This window comes from Stylophora pistillata, unplaced genomic scaffold (genome assembly GCF_964205215.1).
Source record: "Stylophora pistillata unplaced genomic scaffold, jaStyPist1.2 SCAFFOLD_97, whole genome shotgun sequence".
Lineage (NCBI taxonomy): Eukaryota > Metazoa > Cnidaria > Anthozoa > Scleractinia > Pocilloporidae > Stylophora > Stylophora pistillata.
Window position 1 is genome coordinate 275,696 of NW_028290914.1, and position 22,967 is coordinate 298,662.

At 37.5% G+C, this 22,967-nt stretch overlaps 3 protein-coding genes across 12 annotated transcripts; 2 read left to right on the forward strand and 1 right to left on the reverse strand.

Moving 5' to 3' along the window:
* Positions 1 to 242: 242 nt before the first annotated feature.
* On the forward strand, positions 243 to 2,999 carry LOC148715649 (maternal protein exuperantia-like). Its single transcript, XM_088746661.1, has 3 exons — positions 243 to 670; positions 922 to 1,260; positions 1,800 to 2,999. Exons 2-3 carry the CDS (start codon positions 996 to 998, stop codon positions 2,594 to 2,596), a joined length of 1,062 nt encoding a protein of 353 aa, XP_088602787.1. The 5' UTR covers positions 243 to 670; positions 922 to 995; the 3' UTR covers positions 2,597 to 2,999.
* An 899-nt stretch (positions 3,000 to 3,898) lies between these two features.
* On the forward strand, positions 3,899 to 13,224 carry LOC148715650 (uncharacterized). 4 transcript variants are annotated; one of them, XM_088746680.1, is made up of 9 exons: positions 5,261 to 6,212; positions 6,545 to 6,599; positions 7,654 to 7,857; positions 8,053 to 8,123; positions 8,658 to 8,839; positions 9,300 to 9,412; positions 9,797 to 10,752; positions 11,149 to 11,232; positions 11,549 to 13,224. In XM_088746680.1, the coding sequence occupies exons 1-4, from the start codon at positions 6,195 to 6,197 to the stop codon at positions 8,082 to 8,084; spliced, it is 309 nt and encodes a 102-aa protein (XP_088602806.1). In that variant the 5' UTR covers positions 5,261 to 6,194; the 3' UTR covers positions 8,085 to 8,123; positions 8,658 to 8,839; positions 9,300 to 9,412; positions 9,797 to 10,752; positions 11,149 to 11,232; positions 11,549 to 13,224. The 4 variants fall into 4 exon arrangements, with proteins under 4 accessions (XP_088602807.1, XP_088602806.1, XP_088602804.1 ...); XM_088746678.1 differs by lacking the exon at positions 8,053 to 8,123 and having other exon boundaries at positions 5,261 to 5,950; positions 6,070 to 6,212; XM_088746679.1 differs by lacking the exon at positions 8,053 to 8,123 and having other exon boundaries at positions 8,765 to 8,839.
* On the reverse strand, positions 13,201 to 22,886 carry LOC148715651 (separin-like). 7 transcript variants are annotated; one of them, XM_088746658.1, is made up of 16 exons: positions 22,706 to 22,886; positions 22,531 to 22,566; positions 21,690 to 21,894; positions 21,373 to 21,577; positions 20,881 to 20,951; positions 20,251 to 20,403; positions 19,986 to 20,153; positions 19,446 to 19,544; positions 18,957 to 19,027; positions 18,806 to 18,866; positions 18,250 to 18,339; positions 17,695 to 17,768; positions 17,215 to 17,298; positions 15,675 to 15,783; positions 15,459 to 15,514; positions 13,201 to 14,820 (listed from the first exon to the last, which is right to left on the reverse strand). In XM_088746658.1, the coding sequence occupies exons 4-16, from the start codon at positions 21,458 to 21,460 to the stop codon at positions 14,607 to 14,609; spliced, it is 1,338 nt and encodes a 445-aa protein (XP_088602784.1). In that variant the 5' UTR covers positions 21,461 to 21,577; positions 21,690 to 21,894; positions 22,531 to 22,566; positions 22,706 to 22,886; the 3' UTR covers positions 13,201 to 14,606. The 7 variants fall into 7 exon arrangements, with proteins under 7 accessions (XP_088602784.1, XP_088602778.1, XP_088602780.1 ...); XM_088746652.1 differs by having other exon boundaries at positions 20,806 to 20,951; XM_088746659.1 differs by having other exon boundaries at positions 14,814 to 14,949; positions 20,806 to 20,951.
* Positions 22,887 to 22,967: the final 81 nt, after the last annotated feature.

Sequence of the window (22,967 nt, forward strand, 5' to 3'; positions counted from 1 at the left end):
CAAGGCATTTTTTAGAAATTTGAACTTTGGAGATTAACAGGGGAAGGGCAATCGGGCAAAACCCTGTGTTGAATTTTAAGCAGTGTTATAATTCGATACTCTCCCAGTGATAAGCTAGTATTATTGGATCTCAGATTTAATTTATGGTTTAGGCTGAATATAAAATACAAATCCATGTAGTTGGACAATTTTTGTCTCTACATACATTGTGCTCTCCAGAACTACCTGGCTCATGTTAATCCCTTAATGATGTTTAGGTTAGTTGTCTCCGATTTTGTAAAGACATTTAGGTATGTATCTTGTGGTGTTTGTTTTACTTAGGACTGTATGGTCAGTTAGGACTGGGAAACAATAGTAAGCAGACACTTCCAGTGCTTGTACGGACTTTAAAGAATGAGAAACTTTACTTAATTTGTTGTGGATCATTTGAAAGTGTAAGTAATTTAGCCAAATTTTCTTACTTTATATTTTAGTCTTTGCACCACTGTTGATACTTTCTTAAGGTGAGGAAAACATTTCTATTTTGCCCCATGCTCATGGTGACCATTCTTCTTGTGGCGACTGGTGTGGCTACTTAAAAAGTCCTGCGTCCTACAAACACAGAGGCCTTCCCCATGGCAAGGATCTGATGGACAAAAGGTTGAGGCAGTCACTGGAAAAGATCATAGTAGTAAGTACAGTGTACATGTATGCTGGCACAGCTCGCTCCTCACAAATTCCCAATGCCAACCATTTTACCTGTAGAGGAACACAACTCTTAGAAAATAGTGTTAGTGCTTATGATTGTATTCTAAATTAAATTAATAACTGCAAGGGATAACGCTATAAGTGTCAGAGGACTATCAACCTCTTTTTCCGTTTCACAAGCTTTAAGAGATACCAAATTGTAGTGAATAAAAACCATTTGCTTCTTCAATTTAGGTTTATGCTTCAAATGCCAAGAAGCTAGCTCCCCTTGGGTCGAGCCAGGCAATTCTTTAAAGTTTGCAAAGAAAATGGACAAGAAAATACTAATTTTGAAACAGAAACAGAAAACAAGAGAGTACAAGAAGAAAAGAATTGAGAAGAAAGCGAAGCAGTTGAAAAAGACAAAACAGCTTGAGAACAGAGAAGGACAACAGTATAGTTCTGGAATGGGCTTTGATGGACATGATGCTGCTCAGGAAATTTCAGCACCACCTGCAGCCTCAAAGATTGAGAAAGTATCGTTAACCAAAGACTATCATCAAATCATATTTGATTTGGAAACATCTGGAAGGGGTAATTAGCTTTGCAGGGTAAAGTTTGGCAAAAAAGTAACAAAGTGAATACAAGGCTGTGCTCTAAGGAAAATTGAATGGAGCCCAGTGCTCTGAAACTGTGAAATCTAGGGTGCCCAGCATATGCTTTGTATAAAAAAAAAACTAAAATTTCCGAGTCACCCAAGTGGAAAAGTAAGGCGCCAGGGGCCACTGGGCGCTGTTAGAGCACAGCCTTGGAATATAACCATGTTTGTCCCAGCAGGGTGTTTTGGAATTGCACATTAGAGAATAATTATATTTGATCATGGAATTGTTTTGCTATTTTTCTAGATTGCTGAATACTCGTCCTGCTAATTTGCATCCCATAGATTCCTTTGTTTTATCATGCCTTGTTCGTAAAGAAAATAGGTCAGATGCAAATTAGCAGGACAGGTGTTCAGAAATCACTGCTATTTTTATTTTAGATATACCCTGCATAGATGCACTAAGCCTTTTTATTACATTTTCCTTTGTAATATCTTTGTAAAGTATTAATTGGATTACAATATCTTAAAACAGGTAATGATGCTGAAATCCTACAAATTGCAGCAACAGATGGTAATGATGAGTTCTCTATTTATATCAAGCCTCGTAATGTACTATCACCAGAAGCATCTGCTGTGAACAAACTCACCTTCCAAAGAGCAATACTGTTTTATGATGGGAAGCCAATAACTGATGCTGTTGCAATTGATGTGGCACTGAAGACCTTCATTGAGTGGCTCAAATCAAGAATGCCTTGCATTTTAGTAGCACACAATTGCAAATCCTTTGATGCCAGGTTCTTGGTGCAAGCAGCAGAGAAAAATGGAGTCATGGATGACTTAGTTAAAACAGTTTCTGGCTTTACAGACCCTCTTTCAGCATTCAGGGAATTGCTTCCTGAAAGGAAATCCCAAAGCCAAGAAAACCTGGTACAAGGTCTTCTGGGTAAATCCTATGAAGCTCACAATGCTCTTGCAGATGTGCAAACACTTTACCAGCTGGTGAACAAGTTTCTAAATGTCAAACTGCTACAAAAGCACAGCTTCAAAGTTTCATGGGTGGCATCCTATCAGAAGCTCCTAAAAGAAAAGAAACTTCTGGTTAATACCCTGCAGCCATTAGTTAGAAAGAAGTACATTTCAGCCTCAATGGCCATTAAGTGTGCAAGCTCAGGTTTGGGTCTCCCTCACCTGAGAGTGGTATACCAAAGAGGCAAGGAAGAAGGGGTGAAGCAAGTTCTGATGGAGAGGTTTGACAACAAACCCAGAGTCTCCTCAAACAAGCGGGTGCTGGTGCAAATATGTCAGTACTTTACAGATAATGCAAATTAAGATTGTGATTTGTGCAATTAATGTTTTGAAATAATTTTTGCACGGAAAATGTAGTAGTCAGAATGAGGACCAGTGAGACATTGGAGTGTGGTTCTGAAGTATAAAAAGCAAATTTTAAAGTGCAGTTCGTATTTTTCAGAGTATACTACATTGTACTGTATATATCACTCCTGTTAGAGTGATGGGTGAAGAACTCACATTTTGCTGTGTATGGAAACCAAACAAGACAACATACAAAGAATACAAAGAATTTGGGTTGTCTGTCTAGCATGGGGTCCTTGACTCCTTTAAGGACTATCCCTATGGCATTTTTTTTTCTCCTTTTTCTCTCTCTTTTGTTTACTATGTTGCCATTAAATTGATAAATATAAATATAAATACGAATCAACAGTCTTTTCTTCAAGTTTTTTGTCAAACCTTTATTGCCCAAGCAAAACAAATCGAACCCTAGCTCACTGGAATTAACAAAACGCCAGCGCTACGAAATTGTTTCAACTATATGCTTATAACTTCAAAATCTCATCAAATCTTGACTTACCTCATTTTTTGTTATTTTTTCACCCTTTCCAAGTATGAATTTCTGTGTTGGTGACATCAAACACATAAAAACAACCGAAAAGAAGCTTATTATCGAGTGCATACTTCGAGCACGATGGACACCATTTTGTCTCGTCCCAGTCCCCTCCGTGCAAATTCTTCATCCTGACTACTATCTGAAAACTATGTCCACCTTTTACGGCAGTTTGTGAGGAAACAAGCACGGTGACACCCGATTTTTTTTTTCAGGTTTTTGCTATGAACAATCTAATAAAGAACATATTTGAAGAATAAAAAAAGTTTGACGGTAGAACATTTTTTTTTTGGAAAATAGTTCCGTATTTTGTGTATTTTGGCCAAGGCGAGGACTTCAAGCTAACCACGGAACTGTCCGAAAAAGGGCAAAATCCCCACAACCGAGCAATCAAAAACAGCTAAAATGAAGCAATACCGCTTATTTTGATAAAGGAACCTTCAATTTCAAAATAAAATTTTGTTTCTTTCAAGTAACCAAGGCTAAATTCTGTTGGAAGGTGATTCGAATTTTTAACGCACAACCAATAAAAATAGCCCATTTTATTAGCCTGCCGACGTATAAACAAGCACGGTGACCCCATTTTTTTTTTACATTTTTTTAATGTTTATATCATGAATGTTAATCATACCAAGTTTCAAAAAACGTTTGATAGTAGAACAATTTCAAGGGAATTACCTTAAGGCGATTCCCTTGTTTTGCACTGCGCAACCTTTTTTGCGCATAACATTGCGACATCCAAGATGGCGGCCGTTCTTCATGCTAGCGTGAGAAAAACAAACAAGGGCCGCTTTTGCAGAGCGAAAGCTTTTATTTGCAATAAGAATGCCGCAAATCGGCTGAAAGCTTCTGGTAATGCTCTGGTAAGACAAGAAAATGAAAAGAATGTGCGTGATCCGGAAGTCTGCAATGGATTTCCACTTCGCGGCCGTCGAGTTGTGGAATTCAATGTCCCCCTGTGAGGCAGCTCTACAGCTCTTCGACTGCATAAAAGAACCGGTGTCTGGGTTAGGATCACCACTGTACATATCCTCTTCAAACTCTGAGTGTGGAGAGACAAATACCTGTCGTACAAACAAGACCCACCGTAGCACCGGAACAACGCGAGGGAGACCAATCTTTGATGTAAACACGAAGCTCGCTGCAGGTTTATTTACATTAAACGTGGCTAAAAATCTTGTTTTCCACCATTACAGCATCCATTTAACATCTAGCCAATTTGTTAATAAGTTGAATCGAAATATTTACAGGGATGCTACACGCAGGCATAGATCCTACCCACGTAAACGAGTAGTTATCATCCATCAATATACCATCACTTGGAGAGTCCACGCTGAAGGCTCGCGAGAGGGAAGTGGGGCTCCAAGTTGAAAAGTTGGCCAAGGAATCATGTCTGAAAAGTTTGGAAAGCGAAAGAAACATGTGGAAAGATGATAGTGAAAAGGAAAATGTGGAGATAGGAGCGTCATATGACATGGGATGGCAAAAAAGGGGAAAAGCCCACAACAGCCTGAGAGGTACACTGCAAATTCAACGTCTGAAAGAATTAAAAAGGGTGCATTTGGTTATGCATTTTCTTAGAAAGCTGCTGTTTTTTTCTCTGGATTGTTCTTTAGCTTACTGACAGTTTTGGTGTCAGCCAATGGTCAAAGTTAATGAACTAAATAATTAATAAATAAATAAAATATATCCTTACTTTCACCACTAGGTGTTGGCTCCATGGTTGGCCTAAAAACTGGCAAGGTGATTTGCTATGGTTCAAGGTCAAGGAAGTAATGTATAGAAATATATTTTGTCTACTAGCACCTTGTTGTAAACAACAAGAGCGATGTTTTTTTTTTTCAATTTGACCAAAAAGTACAGAATCATTCAACATATGACAGCACCCATATTTGTCTCCTCTTGAAAGTGTTACCCAGGACCTTTACTCATAATGTCTTTTGTAAAGGTGTGCAACAAGTGAAACTGCCAACAGACAGTCGAAAAACTCTCGCATGCACAACTGCAGGCTCAACTGGGAAGGCTCGTCAAAAGCTATGGAAGCTGATGTTTGTGTTGATCTAGTCAAAAGGTAATTACTAACCAGGTAAGTAATAATAAAAATAAAAAATAAAATAACAATTATAATAATAGTTGTTAACATGTCAAATTCACAGCTCTATTGCTGCAAAGAGAGACTTGTGGAATCTACCTCAACTGGTAGAGCGCTGCACTAGTATCGCAGAGGTCAGTGGTTCGAGTCCCGTACAGGCCTGATTTTTTTTTTCAGGTCTGATTTTCGCTATTGCATAAATAGCGCTATCTACTGCGAGGATCGCACATCATACGTATCTAATACCGCAGTGCAAAATATATGAACTTCATATATTCATTGCATCTTATATGCTTATAACTTCAAAATCTCATTAAATCTTGAATTACCCCATTCTATGTTATTTTTTCTCCCTTTCCAAGTATGAATTTCCGTTTTGGTGATATCAAACACATAAAAACAACCGAAAATAAGCGTAATATCGAGTGCATACTTCGACATCTGATGCCCGATATATTCTGTACGATTTCGTTCTTTGAGCGTGTGACGCCGTCACAGCCGTCACAGCCGTCACAGCCGTCACAGCCGTCACAGCCGTCACAGCCGTCACAACAGAGGGTAGACTGGGCTTGACTCACTCGTCAGACTGTTAAGGATACTCAAACGATTGACTGAACTTGACTCATTCATCAGACTGACTTTTAAGGATACTCAAAGGATTCATTTAGCCTAAGTCGAATTTGTTTACGAAGTACTTTGATTTCTTTGTTGCGAATTTTTTTAGTTACGGATGTGGTTACGTTGTGCGCGTATAAAAGCCTCGTTTAGCGTCGCTTTAGCTATTGTATGATTGTATTTCACCTGGATTAGGCTGGGTTGCACGAAAAATATATCTGGCATGGTATAAATCCACGGATGGGATGGCATTTGTCCGGAGAAGAAAGGAGTGCTGTTGAAGTTTCGGATGTGTGTTTTGTGGACAAGTCTCTTTTAAAATGGCAAATTTCCTTTGCGTAAGTTCTTGTTGAATGTTTCCGGAAATTTTGTTATAATTCCTTTTTGCACATAGAGCCGTTTAATACTGTTGAATTGCCAGTCAATAGTCGTTTAAATTTTCGCGAGCATTAGCGTGACCCCGCGTGAAACTGAATTAAATCTCGAAATGTACACCTCTGTTCGTTACCATCTAAATGTACAGCCGGTTAACCATTTGTTCGTTACCTTGTTTTTGTGAACGTAAGTCTTTCTCTATAATCTGTTATTTATTATTGTTTTTGTTGATAATTATTGGACACAACTCCTTTTAGTTGACTTTGTTTTTTAATTTGGAAGTTGTCATTCTTAGGTCTCGTTTAGTGGCTTTGCAGTCGCCTTTAACGAAGTCCATGGACTTAATTCAGGTAAGTGGTACCATTCCAGTATGGGGCCATGAATATAAATAAAAGCAATTATTTCCAAAAGGTAACTGTTATTTTTCGTCCTGTCGAGTTTGGAGTTTACAGCTACTCTATAATTTGAGCAGGTCGAGGGGACGCGAAGGTAGGTGGCGCATTACGGCTATTGGAATATAGTTTAAATTTTATTTGTATATAAGGCCCAAATCGGCCATTTCTTTCCATAATTAAGGTCGAGTGATAAAGCTATCTTTGAAATGTAAACTTTATTTGGCCTCTTTTATTTGTGATTTAAATTCTCTTCTAAATATCTCATTAATTTCTCGCAGTTGCGTCGGCCACCCTGCAGATGGCCACCAAAACTAAAAGGCGCTCATAGTTTTCGTGAAGATAATGAATGTAAAGTACTTGAATTAATTAGCATTAGAAAAAGCCCCGCTTGACTACATTTAGGGAAAAACTAGGTGATCAAAAGCTTCTTTTTCTAACGTGGGCTTTTAAAGATAATTTGAAACCACAATGAGTGGTAATAACGCGTTGTTTATTCGCAATCTTGCTCACTGTCCTCACTCTTGTGGTCGAGAACTGCTCCCGGTGGACGAAGCCCCTATGACTGCACTTGTTAAAGAGGAAAACTAGTTCTGCAAATACAAGTTTACACATTTGTATTTTGAAATATCACTTGTGGTGTTTATCCCTGCAGTTACCACGTACAATTCGTGCTATTATTTGTTTAATACACTACAATCCTCGGGGGGCCAAGTTGAATTCCTGGGCGAATTTGGTGTACTGTTGTACCCTCCTTCAGGCGTTACTTGGCAAAACCATTGCACTTCGGCTTTGTTAAGTATAGTTGTTTGGCCATTGCACTGACCGTGGCCGAGGACGCCCTATAAAAAAAGCAAAAAAAAGGAAACCGACTAATACTGAAAAGAATATGAATCTAGCAGCCATTTCGGGTCTATAGTTTCGTTTTAGATCCAAAATTCAAGAAGGAAGCTTTTTGTATCTTTATTTTGTAAATCCTTTGTAAAAATTAAGATGTGTTTCTTCTCCTCAGGATTAAGTGAGAAAAGAGTGACAAATGCTTTCTGGAATGGAGAGCTGGAAGCTGAACTAAGAGAAAGAAAGGCACTTGACATGTTCTGGATGATGTTTGTTGATGCTGACAGAGAGGCAATCATGGCTCACATTGACAAGCTTAGAGCCCAGGCAAATTATTCACATCCTCGTGGAGACTGCACTGAAGACTGTAATGCTAGAGGTGATGAATGGCAATGTAAACTGTTCCCTCTTTTTGCAGTTGTTTTTTTCCCAAACCTTTATTTTGCATGAAATGTAGTTTCCTATCAATGCTGAAACCAGAGGAGCCAATAGCAGATTGGATTGGAGGATTTTCTAAGTCATTTATAAATACAATCTGTGATTAGGAATGACTCTTTCATTATTATTTTGAAAGGATGTGGTAAGCTTTGGGTTGCAGACAGGTAGTGGAAGTTGATGTTCGCACATTGTATGATGAAGAGAAAGGTGCAAGCCCTAATGTTTATTTTCTGATTCATATCATTAAGAGTTGAAATCCTTGTTTTCACTCATCCACCTTCAATATTTTTGAGAAAGGTCAACAAAAAGTGTTTTACATTACTCTCTGGGGATTTGATTATCATATTTTTTTCTCTTCTTTAAGCTTTTTCACTTTTCTTTTAAAAGAAAATACATCACATTCATAGTTTAAAATTTGTTGTAAATTACTATGTTCACTTTCTTATTGAACTGCATTTGTTTTGTTGCTATTTAAAAATAACAATAAATTTCATAGATGCATAAAATTTTGAAGGACCAGTGTGAAAAAAATCTGATGGGGTCAGGGTTTGGATGAATCAGTCTGGACTCTAATGGGTTCTGATATTATGAATGTGCTTCCACTGAATGTGATTTCAGTTATGTTCGCTATGGAGCCCTTATATTTGAGAATGGCACACTTTTTAAAACATTTGACAATTTAATAATAATCATTTGGTCATTACTGTCGAATCTCCTTTTTTTTTAACATTTTTTCATTAGAATGTTATCAATGGACTTCCCCTGGTAAATTATCCTGATGTCTGCACTGCTGCCCATGTCCATGGAATGGCATTTTGCCAGGAACATTTAGATTTTCTTTCCTCCAGGCATCCAAGTATTCCTTCTGATATTAGAGGCTTTTTAAAACATTGTGGTGTTTTAGGATGCAAGTGGTGTTGAAGGTAAGTGGTGATTTACATTCGGATGTTTACGATTCATTTCTTCATGTCATCAACTTCGCATGAAGGATGAATAGATGTTCCTTAATTTTCTTGTGCAACCATTTTCATCTTTTCCTGCTATACCAAATGAAAAATCAAAAATATGTTTCGATAAAAGATCCGACATGTTACCCTTTTGATATGTGGGTTGCCAGACAGTGCAAATAATTGCACTTGCTAACTGATAGAAGAGGTTGAGTATCAGATGACTCAAGTTGAAGGTTTCCCAAAGTATTTGTGTGAGCAATCTTCTTAGCTAGAGGGTCATGTTGATATTGGTCAGTACATGTTATTTCACTCATGTCTGGTAATTGCTGTATGCAATTTCAATTCTGGGCAGTGCTTTTTAGCACTACTTCCTTCCAGTTAAAATGCGAGCACTCACTTATTCATATACTTATTCGTATTTTTTACTTCTCAGTTGCCGACAATATCACCTAACCACTGATGAAACTAAAAAGGTAGAATCTGTGGTAGACTCCATTTTGGATACTGCAAGTACACCTGTAGGTCAATCAGCAGTGTTATCCCAAGGTAAACCTATCCCCTAGGCCCTCCATAAGTTTGCCTATTCATTTCCAATTGTGCATATTTAACTTTTTGTACAGCTGAAATGTTTCTGAAATTGTAAAGGCATCACCCATGACAAGTTTGAAAGCAATGCAGCTTTAATTGAAAAAATTTTGTTTTTAGTGTGTCGTTTTTAAGTGCACGACTCCTGTTATCTTTGACTTCTCCCTGAGCCTGTTGATGTCAAACATATTCCACATTGTAGGTTAAGGGCTGCATAATGGTTTTGAAATCATATAAATAGGTTTGCCTTTTTGTGATATGCTACCATACCATGTTTCATTAGCTTTTAGTTACATTTGAAGTGCCAAAAGAAAAAAAACTCATTTTTTCTTGCTCACACAACAGGAAATGAAGAGATTTTATCTCAACCTACCTCGGCTGCATTACTAGCTGACTGTGCAGAGGAAACACCAACATTTTGTAATAAAGAAACTGGTGAAAAAAAACGCCTGCAGAAATGGTCCCGTGGACATTTTTTTATTGTTCGAGGCAGTGGATTTATTGACAAATGGAATCCCCTTTTCCTGAACCTTGGTTAATCTTCTTTCACTATATATATAGCTGTTTTGAAATGTTGCACTTTCCGCTTACATATATATGTATGATTTAAGTCATGTTTCCCCGGACAATTTTCTTTTTAATGATAATATCACCTTTTGCAGGTGCAGATCGATTGTCAAGTTAAAGATAAATAGACGCAAACAGTATCACATTAAAAATGTTGCTACTGCTTTGACTTAATTTGCAGAGTTGATTTGATTCATCTTTGAGCCAGTCAAGCAGAGTTTGCATTTTATGTACTTTAACTCAGGTGTACATTTCTCTTACCTGTACTTATACAGTTAAACATGTAAAATTGGACCTCAGTGTAGGTTTAGCCATGCCTATGATTATTGAAATGAGTCATGAGAATTTTGTTATCTAATATGCTAGACTCTCCATTAAGTTACAATAATAGTTTTGTAATTTTAGGAAAAGAAGTTGTGATCTGATACAAAAAAAGTGTTTGTCATTTCATTATCTATTAGCCAAGGTAAGCATACAGGAAAAATTGTCAATTGATTGAATAGAATGAAGGTCTTTTGAAATGTGGTTGCCTACCACAACAACTTTTGTGCCAGATTCTTAGCTTTTAATACCTTGATATTCATTGTCAGTTAATATTTTTTTCTGCATTTTTCTTGATAGTTATCGTGTCAAAGACAGTTGCCTGAGATTGATCCTGAGAAAACATTCTATGCATTCAATCCTCAGAATAACCTGCCCAACATACAGAAAATGTTTCAGAAGTGGTTTGAAAGGTACAAAACACAAGCAAACGATTGAAGCAAATGAAACAGAAGAAAGACCTGATGTTGTGTTTCTTATATATTAAACTAGGCTATACAAGTTGATAGAGGTAACACCAATATATTATAAACTGAACAAATAGATTCAATGTTGCTGTGTGTCTGTTTAGTAATAGATCACAGATGACATCAAAATGTAGTAAGAACAAAAAGTGACACAGGAAGCCCAGCCAAGTGTGTCACTGATTTTGGCATTTTGGCAACATGTAATGGTTTTAGAGGATAAGAAAGCAAAATGTTGTTGATGGTGACATTACTCTTGCACCTGTTTTTTAATAGATCACAAGTACGAACCAATCAAAATGCTTGTATAATCCAGCTTATATGAATAATTGTTGTCACTTGCAGCGAAGATGGATGGCAAGGTATCACAGGAAAGGCTCCCACACAGGAAGAGTTCAGGAGTGCTTTAACTGACCATGACCTGTTCATGTGAGTTATTGTAAAGGCTCCAGTAAGGGGCCTATTGGCCCACACAGCCAACTAGGAGTATTACCATTCACCCCCCCCCCCTGACAATTTGGCAGAAGCCATTTGTCCTTCTGGGTGAAGAGAGGCACTGTGAGAGTAAAGTGTTTTGCCCACAAAGACTTAATATACTTCTGTTTCATAGTGAGGGTAAAGGTCAAGTGATGGGAGAATTAGGTTTTGCAGTAAGCCTTATTATCAAAGCATGAATGTTTGGAATTCAGAAATGGATCGTTCTTGTCAACAAAAAGCACTAAAAAAGTTTTGTTTTTTGTTACAGGACTTAGGTCTTTCTCAAAGTGCAGCAACTGCTACTACCACTCCTACACCAATGGGTTCACTTGCTCATCAAATTTATAGAATAATGTGCAATAAAGGATATGCTAAGCTAGACTTTTCATCTGTGTTCCAGTTCCTGAAGGAAGATCAACATTGAGATAGTTTATTTATGTTAGGTATTTTTTTAGTTGACACAATTTTAATGCGAGGCAATTCTGGAAGAATAGGTTGTTTTGCCATGCTAATTTATTTGTAAACTAGTTGCCCTAGGTGTGGAGAATGGCAGACAAAAGTACTGTTAAAGGTGACTTGGAGATGTCACGAATGATTAGGTTTTCACTCCCCATGTCTGGAAATTTGGCTTGATGCAAACAGATATACCTTTAATAGAGGCTAAATGGGGCCAAATGGCCCCATTATTTACTATACCATTCATCCATTCATGTCAAAAGCAAAATGAAAGGAAAGTGGTCTTCTGATCAAAGGGTGTCAGCGAATTTTTAGGTGCTTGCTGTAGTGTAAGTTACAAAAAAAATTTCTAAACTTTTACACAGTAAATTTTGGTCCATGTCATCTGTAGTTAACTTCAAAAAGACAGACATTCCCATATCTGAGGCCAGTTGAAACATTTGTGCATCAACTTGATGAATTCATTTTGTAACTTATACCCCATTCACACCAGAAAACTTGTTTAGTTAAACCAGGTTTAACTAAATAAAAATCAGAAGCAGAGAACTGAAAAACTAAATTTTCCACGAGATTCAAGCAATTCCTAAATTGTATTTTCAATGTGCCACATTTGAAGTTAACCAAATATTGATTTGAGCAGCTTCTATGGAGCTGTTGTGTTAAACCATGTTTAACAAAACAGCCTTAAAGCATGTTTAGGCTTTGGTGTCAATGGGGTATTAGTCATCCTCAGCGTTACCACTGGTCATTCCAGGTGGTTCAATAATCTTCACCAAGGGATCAGATTAATAATTTCTTTACCGCTCAGCAAACAGTATTATTTTTGCCATTGCACTATTTTGATACAGCATGCCCAATATAGCCAAGGTGTCGAGTACATGTATACACAAAGTTACTTAGGGTGGTTGTTTTCAGGATCTACTGAAACAGTTCTTTTTATTGATTAACATTTCGATCATTGCATGACTGCAAGAAGTTGCCACCTCGGTGGTCTGTCACTGGCCTTAAAGCATAAGTATTAACCCTTTCACTCCTGAAACCTCAACAGTAACTCTCCTGGATTTTCAAAGGCTGGATAGTACTATTCACAGAATAAATCTCTACTGGGCGGGTAGTGGAGTGTGTTTTGTTAACCATTCTACACTGAATTGCGATGTATCTGTTGGATATGGTTTTTCACCCATTGAACAAATAGACTTTGGTTTTAAGGGTAAGGCTTGCTGATTGGTTTTATGCTGTTTTTTAAAGTCCTTGGCAGCCATCCTTTCAAATGTCTGGCAAAAATGGGGAAGCTCTGTGTGAAATCCCATTTAATGCCTGTAAAGGGTTAAAGCAGTTTGTTAGCTCAGCATTGACTATGGAAAACAGCCATTTCAGTGGGTGTTTCCTGTATCAATAAAGATCTAAAAACAGACAGGTAAACTACCAGAAATTTAATTTTGTACTGTTAGTGCAAAACATAAATAAACTGGCAAATTTAATTCTTTATTTAGTATGAAATGTGATACATAATACTAATTAATATTTTACAATTGTTGAGCACTTTGTTTCATTCTTCACATGCACAGAAATGTGTCCATACCCATCTTGGAGAAAACAAAACAGGACTCTAAAAAATTGTAATTCAAGAACATCAAGCCTGACTTCAGTATCTGTATTCTCCACATTTCTCTCTATACATTTCCTTTGTTTAGCAATCAAATCTTAGGTTGAAGATAATTTCCTTTATTCTCATGATCCTAATGAATGATTCGGCAGTATCACTGTGTGGAGATATTAGATGCTGATTACTCTTAAGGGTTTGAAAAGTCAACCAAGGGCTTTCTCTGTTTGTTTGGTCCCCCTCTTCCTTTCCCCGTTTGTTTTCATGAAGTTTGCTTGAGAACTACTTCTCTTTCACCATAGCAAACCTTTCAACAATCAACAAAAATGCACATTTGCCTGATTTTCACAGCTACATATGAAGATATATCTTTAAAATCGAGGTTGACACTCAAGCAAGAATACTTGCATTTCCAAGGAGAAACTCATTTTAGATCTTTAAAATTAAGTAAAAAAGGGTTGCTTTTATATTGTTGCATTAACTTCGACAAAATTAATGAAAATACACATTTGAGAGGAAACCTGGAACTATATATTTACATGAATAATTACACTTTATTGAGGCAACAACACCATCATCATCATTTCAAGCTCAATTATTAAAACAAATATTGACACTAAAATTATTAGGTACCTTCTTGGAATTCATTCTGTTATGAATTGTATCCTTTTCAATTTTTTTCACAATTGGTACAGATATCAGAGAAATGCCCTTAATATGCAAGCTAAACTTTAATTGCCAATGTAAAACATTAATATACAGATGACACATTTCTCAAATTGTTCCCAATTGATGATATAATAAGGTAAAATGGTTACAAACAGTTAATAACTGTAACCTTGGTTTGTTATTTGACAAAGCAAATTTTGTTATGTATTCCTTGGATATGTTGGTACTGACATGATTTCAAAAAAAAGTTAGTGCGATAGAGAATAAGAGCTGTAGTAGAACAGGAAAAAAAAGATAATGTCCCTCTCTGTTTCAAATGGGTTTCTTTCCTGTACAACTTAACAGGATTGTGGGACAAAGTATGACAAACTGGCTCTGCTTAAACTGATCGGGTACTTTCAGCCCATGTAGATTTAGCACCTATTGCATATGGTAGCCTACAGTTAAGTGCTCTATCAGCATTAAAATTGTATGCACTACCATTTCCAAACACACTCTGCACAATGCTTGTCCTCTTTGCCACACAATCAGCACTAGTATGGTAAATAATTTGCTATTGCTTACTGGAACTAGAGATATTTTAGTATATAATCCTTGGTTAACCATTCTGTTCCTTGGTGTAAGCTGGAAGGCCATAAACTACAGGAGATGCTCCTATCAGATATTTCAGTTTACAAGCTTGTCGCGACTGGCTTAGTACTTGTGGTAACGAGAAACAAGACCCAGATTGAAGCCACTGTTTCAGCAGCAATTCACTGAAGCGATCAATATCTTTGTCAGTAACATCCCACAAGTTAGCAACGATGGCTGGGCTGAAAGTGAATACATTATAAATAGATTACATGCTACATATCTATACAGTGAACCATAGAGTAGAGCTATGGTCTTTGAAGAATAACTAGTTCCTTGAGGGTCTGGTCCAAGAAAAGGGAGTGCCCAACCTATAAGGAAAGCAAAGTTATACGAGTTTCCCAATGACAAAGGTCAATAGCAGTTGACATTTGGGTTCAAATCAGGACTTGACACTAATGGTAGCCAACTAGCCACACACTTGTAGAAATTCAGTTTTGGCCAGTGTTTTTCGATTTCCACTAGCCAGTGAAGCTAGCAAACAAACTGAAATTGTCATAACATCTAACTTGTCACTGGCCACTTGGCTAGTAAGTTGAAAAGTTAGTGTTGAGCTCTGTCAAATAGAGCCAGAGGTTTCACTAAAAGCTGGTTATCAGCTGTCTATCACTGCCCATGAGTCCTCTTACTGCTGTCTATTGAGCCTGCGAGCTGGCTCTCATGTTTAAGTCTTGCCTTAGGACCCCTTTTCCAAGGACAGCTACCCACTACTATATCAACAGCTGCTTAAGCAAAAAGCTGTTGAAACCTGCAGTATAGCACGTCAGTAAAAGACTTTGTAAGGGTACTAACACACAAGAAATGAATGCCAAAGACATACCAGCCTGCCAGAAGATAGATTAAGGCCATCCCCCTTGGCTCACACTCTCCACCAACCTAATGAATTAAAATAGAGTGGTTACTTATATGCCCCATGCCTAGTCTCAACCAACTACACATCTGAACCAGACAATTGGACACTTCCTTTGCATTTTGTTGGTTTGTCAACAACAATTATGTGATAATGTTTTTCCTTCACGGTCAGGTATAAACTAACCTGTAGTTTTCCCGAACTGCAACCCATAAGCAGAGTAACAGCTCGACAATCCAACCTTTGAATGTCATCACCCTGCAGAAATTCGCGCCCAGTGCCATGACCAAAATATCTAGAAAGAATATTGATGCGATGATTAAAGCAACAACAACAATAAAACTTTCTACTGTAGATACCCTTATCTGAAAATGTTTATCGCATCTAGAACTAAGTATGGGATCATGTTTACTGCAGGTGCTCTCCACTGATATATCAGTTGAGAGTCAGTCAACACTTGGGTGACACTTGGTCGATAGTCAGTTGGCACTTGGTTGATGGTTGGTTCACAGCTGGCCGATACTTGGTTGAGACTTGGTCGACAGTTGATGGTCAATATCTTTACCGATACATTGACCGACTGTCAGCCAAATGTCAACCAACATATCGGTCAAATGTTAACTGACTCTCGACAAATAATTATGTCAACCGATGTATTGGTTGAGAGCACCTACAGTAAATATGATCCTTAATAAGTGTAACAGTTGTATTATGGACCCAGTTTAGCAGCTAAGCAACTGCAACTCACGCAAGAGCATCAAATGTCATATAAAAAGGGTCATAGATACTGATTTCACTTCTAAAATAAAAAAAAAACACCATCTCCCCTGTTTCAGTTGTAATTTGCATATAGTTCAGTCAATGTAACATAAATCATTACTGGTAGTAACTGATACAGACATATCAGAATGACAATAACATGGGTCATCCAACCTAATTAGTCACACAAGCAAAATTTCAAGTATGTATAAAAGAAACCCAAAGTACCTTTGTCTCTATCTTAGTCAACTTATTTAACATTTAAGAGTCATGATTCTCAGTATTTCAGCACTGACAGCTCTGCAAATATCCAACCTCTACGACCTTTTCAATATTCTACTTTGTCAATGGCAGGCTTAGAAATTTTCAGGGTTTCAGAACTAGGGTTTATTTTAGAGGTATGCATATCAGAGGGGTGTGAGGGGAACCTTCTTTTCAAAAACTTTGTAAGAGCCAAATTCTTTATATTCCCCCTGATCTGTTGTATACATTTCTTGGTAGAGAACTTGTAATGTTTAAAGATGGAAGCCGACATTCTCAAATGGAGGAAAATGTCACCAGTACATGACAGTTTTTGTTGGGAAGAAGGAGAGGGGTAAATTGCAGGCTGATGAGAGATAGGAAGCATACCAGAAGCTTGCTGTTCTTGACAGAGGGGGCCCATTTAAAAGGAGATCTACTGGAGTGCTTTTAGTTATTCACATGAACAGGTCATGGACAGTCAAAGCTGATGGGAGACCCTAGAATAGTGCACTGGACTCCGGGTTGAGAGGTCTGGGTTGGAGTACTGGCTGGGTTAGCGTGTCGTGTTTGTGGGCAAAACACTTTACTCTCACAGTGCCTCTCTTCACCCAGAAGGACTAATGGCTTCTGCCGAATTGTCGGGGGGGGGGGGGGTGAGTGGTAATACTCCTAGTTGGCTGTGTGGGCCAATAGGCCCCTTACTGGAGCCTTTACAATAACTCACATGAACAGGTCATGGTCAGTTAAAGCACTCCTGAACTCTTCCTGTGTGGGAGCCTTTCCTGTGATACCTTGCCATCCATCTTCGCTGCAAGTGACAACAATTATTCATATACGCTGGATTATACAAGCATTTTGATTGGTTTGTACTTGTGATCTATTAAAAAACAGATGCAAGAGTAATGTCACCATCAACAATATTTTGCTTTCTTATTGTTTAAAACCATTACATGCTGCCAAAATGCCAAAATCAGTGACACACTTGGCTGGGCTTCCTGTGCCACTTTTTATTCTTACTACATTTTGATGTCATCTGTGATCTATTACTAAACAGACACACAGCAACATTGAATCTATTTGTTCAGTTTATAATATATTGGTGTTACCTCTATCAACTTGTATAGCCTAGTTTAATATATAAGAAACACAACATCAGGTCTTTCTTCTGTTTCATTTGCTTCAATCGTTTGCTTGTGTTTTGTACCTTTCAAACCACTTCTGAAACATTTTCTGGGTGTTGGGTAGGTTATTCTCAGGCAACTGTCTTTGACACGATAACTATCAAGAGAAATGCAGAAAAAAATATTAACTGACAATGAATATCAAGGTATTAAAAAGCTAAGAATCTGGCACAAAAGTTGTTGTGGTAGGCAACCACATTTCAAAAGACCTTCATTCAATTCAATCAATTGACAATTTTTCCTGTATGCTTACCTTGGCTAATAGATAATGAAATGACAAACACTTTTTTTGTATCAGATCACAACTTCTTTTCATAAAATTACAAACCATTATTGTGAGGGAGAATTATGCTCCAGAAACCAAATGAGCCAGTTCTTTACACAAGGTCTAACCCAAACCATGGTTTACACAATCAGTGGGCATCACGGTTGTTATAATTAATTAAAATAAATTTCTTTCCACTGTTGACAGCATAGCAGAGATAAAAATCAATATGGTTCTGGGAGAAAACATGACAGTTGTTTGAGAAACAAGTCAGGTCTTCAAACTTTCAAAGACCTCTTAATGAAATGTGTACCTTGGAAAAAAGAAATTGCAGAGATGGGACCCTTGTCACAGGTTGGTCAAACAGGATGGGTATGCTTTCCCATGGAAGATGCTGAATATCCTATGAATCATAAAATACAGATCAATTTGATTTATAGATATGCCAGAAATTGACTCTGGTTTCAAACATTGTAGAAGAGTACGTCCCAATACTGAATGAGTTGATAAGTAAGATCTGCTACCACAATTTAGGCACACATCTTGCAATTACAGCATATCTGTGCATGCCCATAAATCTACCTTAGTGTCTGAACACTTTGAATATAATGGTGAGCAACCAGTACCCATTACACTAATGTTGCAAATGACCACTTTTTAAACTAATATGGAATGTCAGTCCATTACGGATGCCTTTCCTCCCACCCTTGTGTTTGGCAAAGCTTTGATTCCTTGACAGTTCACCAACATCTATTTACAAAGAACCCACATATTGGTTGTTCAGTTTTCAGGTCTTCAGAGCTAGAGCTAGAATACATTTAATGGCTGATTACTAAACAAATGTAAGACCTAAAAAAGCTGGTTCTTACTTTTCCAAGAGTTAGGATTACAGGATGACGAGGAATGTTCTCTGCAGAGTGACCTCCAGACCTGAGAAGGAATTTTGTTGTCATCAATAATTTCTCGAGAGTACAAGTAATGAAGGTAAGAAAGAAAATTAACCTTTATGTTCCCTCAAACCTGTTTATGCAGCTTTTCTTGTCTGTATCTTCAAATAGCTTGTCAGTGAGGTTCTGAACTTCATCAAGTAGCTGAAACATGCAATGTGAGAGATCATGAAATGAGAGATGATTACTTAAGGGCCAAGGATGAGGAACCTCCCTTTGTCTCTAGTAGCTAAGACTAAACACATTCTCCTGTCAGGCAATTGACGATGATAAACCAATAGAGTGCAATTTTATCAAACACCAAATAATCAAAACAAAAATAATCACAACAGCTTATTGCAATACAGGTTGAGAAGAAAAAAACCAGAGGGTTGCTATGTCTGGGAAACACAAGTGGACCAAATTACAATTTAGTTAATGTAAGTAGTTGCTAAATCTGACTTAAGCCCTTCATTAGAGTGAAGAGTTAGCCCTATGCTTTGACAAAAGCAGTGAAATTCCAACTTACTCTAGACACTTGATTATGAATTCTTTGATTGCAACAAAATTTTCTTGTTCTTACTTTTTCAAAAGAAGGTAAGGTAGCATCCATGGCAGTAATTTCAATCAGTGCTTCAGCAGTTTCTTTTCTTGACAAGCAAAATGACGAATCTATGAGGACCTACAACAAACAAAGGACACTTAATAATAAAAATATTAATAATGACAATGGGATTTAGCTGGGGGCATTCCATGAGGTGGTTCTTCTTGTCCACTGGTTTAAAGTGAAATGTTGAAATGTTGGTTTTTGTGGAGGGAGGAAAACCAAGGAACCTGTATAAAAACCCTTGGAGCAAGGACATACCCACCCACATACCACATATGACACCAGGTCTGGGAATTGAACCTGTGGAACAGCAGGGAGGTGAGTGCTCTTGCCACTCAACCATCCCTAGTTTCCATTCGGTTACTATGCAAGGTTTTGCTACTTCAATTGTCATCTTTGGGTCAAGCACCAAAGATGGCACACAAATCATAACAAAGATTGATGGACAAAACATTTTTCATACAATCTGCCATCCTTATAACTCGGGAAACTCTGATTGATTCATGCACAACATACTTCAAGCAAATGATTATCAGGACAACATCCACACAGGATTGAAACTTTCTCTTCCAACTCTCTGGCAAAGGATGCTATTGATTCACAATACTCTTCATCAATAGGCTGACCAAGAGGAACTCCTCTCCATCTTCCAAGCCAAGAACCTTCAAGTTTCTCCAAAAGGTTCTAAAGAAATGACCATAATTATTACAATTTAGACTTTCAGTTATGTCATAGGAGAGGATACACATTCATGGCTCGTGAGAGTTGAAATGTTGATCACCTTCATTCTCCTGTCAAGCCTTGTCCTTAGTGTCCACCACTCGGTTGTGTTGTTAATATTCATGCTTTTGATGCTGTCATTCATTATGTCTGTAAATTCCTCCAATAATCCAGACTGGAACAGCTTTGAAAGATCCACAACAACTTTGTCTCCCTTTACAAAATAAGTTGTTTCAGTCAATAGTTAATTAGGTTAATTTACTTCGCCAACCCTGTTCTTGTGCTTTTATCATTACTTACAGACTTTCTAGTGGTTAAATGAGAAATTATCTACTAGTAAGCTCAGGTTATCCCCAGTGTTTTGTCAGATATCCAGACAGTTTGCTCAGACGTATTTCTAGTGATCTTCTAGAATAAAGAGGTATTGTGAGAATTCAGTGTTTTACCCAAAAACCCCTCATGGTGACCTTGGACAAAGCTTACACCTGCACTACAGAATCTCAACTGACTGTAAGCTACTACCTCCTCCAACATAGAGGTGAGAGGTCCACTCTCCCTAAATACAACAACAGAGTAACCGCAATATAACCAAGTTGTTACAAACACATCGACATACAGTGCAATCCTTGTTCTGTGCTTCTCCAGATGTTGTGTTAATCTTAACCACAGCAGGATCACAGTCAGCCCTTACCCTGCAGATCAGCAGTTCTCTGTCCTTGCTTACTGGATGTGTGAAGGTTTCCAAAGTGCAAACAGTCCACTCTAGAAAACAATAATTCTAATTTCTTACCTTGTCAATATCACACTATAGGATTATTGCCAAAATTCATTATTTGCTCAACGTAACAAATTAAATTTCAGTTCTACTTGTCAAAGGAACTAAAAATTCATGGCAAATGTAATCATCAGTTCTATGTGTAGCATGAGCTGAAGAATTGGGAAGAGTCAAATGAGGTGGTCTGGTAACAAAAAGTTTTTAACAAAGTCATTTTGCTTAAAGAATTATGTTAAATTAGTGATAATTACATTTCGCTAGAAAAAAATATTCTCCTGTTATAAGAGTCACACTGTTCTACAAACCAATCCTGAGAAAGTTGAACAGTTAAACACTTTCTTTGAAGCTGGTTTGGCTGCATAACACAGCTGAAAGCTCGCTATTGCTTGTAAAATAACTATAATGTACCTTTAGGCATGTTCTGCAATAGGGAAATTTCTTCAGGAGTGAAGAGACCGTGTTTGTATCTCTCAGTTGCACACAAGGAAAACTTCATGATGTTTCAAGTCTTGACCAGGGCAGCCAGTTTTTGGTGAGCAGTATTAGTTGAAGAGTCATCAAGTGACAAGGAGGAAAGACGTTCTGCAAGCTTCACCAGATCTCCTTTGTTTTCCTAACAGACAAAAAGGAAATAACAAAATAAAGAGAAATCCACTTGTAGATTTATTAAGTTCCCTGCTCTGGCATCCCATGTTCTAGTTCCCTGTTAACATCCCATGTCTTACAGTAGTTCCCTGTTCTGGCATCCATGTTCTAGTTCCCTGTTCTGTAATCCCCTGTTCTGGCAGCCATGTTCTAGTTCCTTGTTCTGGCATCAAAGGTTCTAGTTCCTTGTTTTTGCATCCCATATAAAGGAGCAGATAAACTTTGAGTCACTCAGTGCCACAGTAATTGGGGATACCAGTAAACACGGAGAGTTGTGTGCCATGTCTAAGAGGTAAAAGCATCCAACTGGCTTTCACAAGGTCACGAAAAATCTCTCTCTTTTGTATACATAACAAATAGAAGTCTATCAAATGCAACAGTAGCTACAAGTACTCACAAGCAAAGGTGTTATCATATATACCAAAGGTTTAGAAAAATCCTTTGCTATTCTCCTAAAATAACAAAACCACAGGGATTCAATCGAAAATATCCCTGGTCACTAGTCAGTGAAGTCATCTTTAATTAATTTGAGTTGAAACTTCAACTTAAATTAACAAAAAGGATGTAAACTTTGCCATTATCTTTGTAGTCTAGATGAGTCTTCTAAAAACTAGTTCCAAATTAATCTTTAGAGGTAAACAATTCCCCTTTGGCATCTTTACTATAGCTAAGACATCTTGCTCTATGGGGACATAAGAAGTTGAAATGAAATTTGTTTATACATTTGCCGTAATTGCAAAAAAAAAAAAAAAAAAAAAAAATCTGAAAAATAACTTTTTTGCTGGTTTGGACAAGGCAAATTTACCAATTACCAGCAGATTAATTCAATGTTGAATTCACATCAGGGGAATAAAACAAAAGAAATTAACCCTTCATTTTCAGCACAACTTCATGTTCAGCAAACAATTTTTAAGATCTTACTTTATTCTCTTTCCTGTTCTGGTAACAGCTTGATGTCTAAGAGTAACAGACAAGGACAGTTAATATTATCCTCAAAATTCTCTCATCTAAAATTTTGGATTGATGCTCCTTGACTTTCTGATCTAGTGTGGGTCCAAAAGTTTAACAGAGCTTTTACTAAACATTAATAAATCACCTGTATGGTAGGCAAAATTGCCTTGCTAGTGCAACACCATCCACAAACTGCCTCAAAGCTTCCCTCACAGCTCCCTGATGAGCATACAGCTGACCAACTTGTAACAGGGATGAGAGCAAGTCATTTAGGATTGACTAACTAGAAAGGTTTTGGCCAGAACTTTAATTTCTGATGTGGCTAGCAAATCTGCACAAACAAAAGGAATAGATGCCAAAATATGTGATTAAAAGTTTAATAATAAAACAGAAGAAAACTCTCCCAT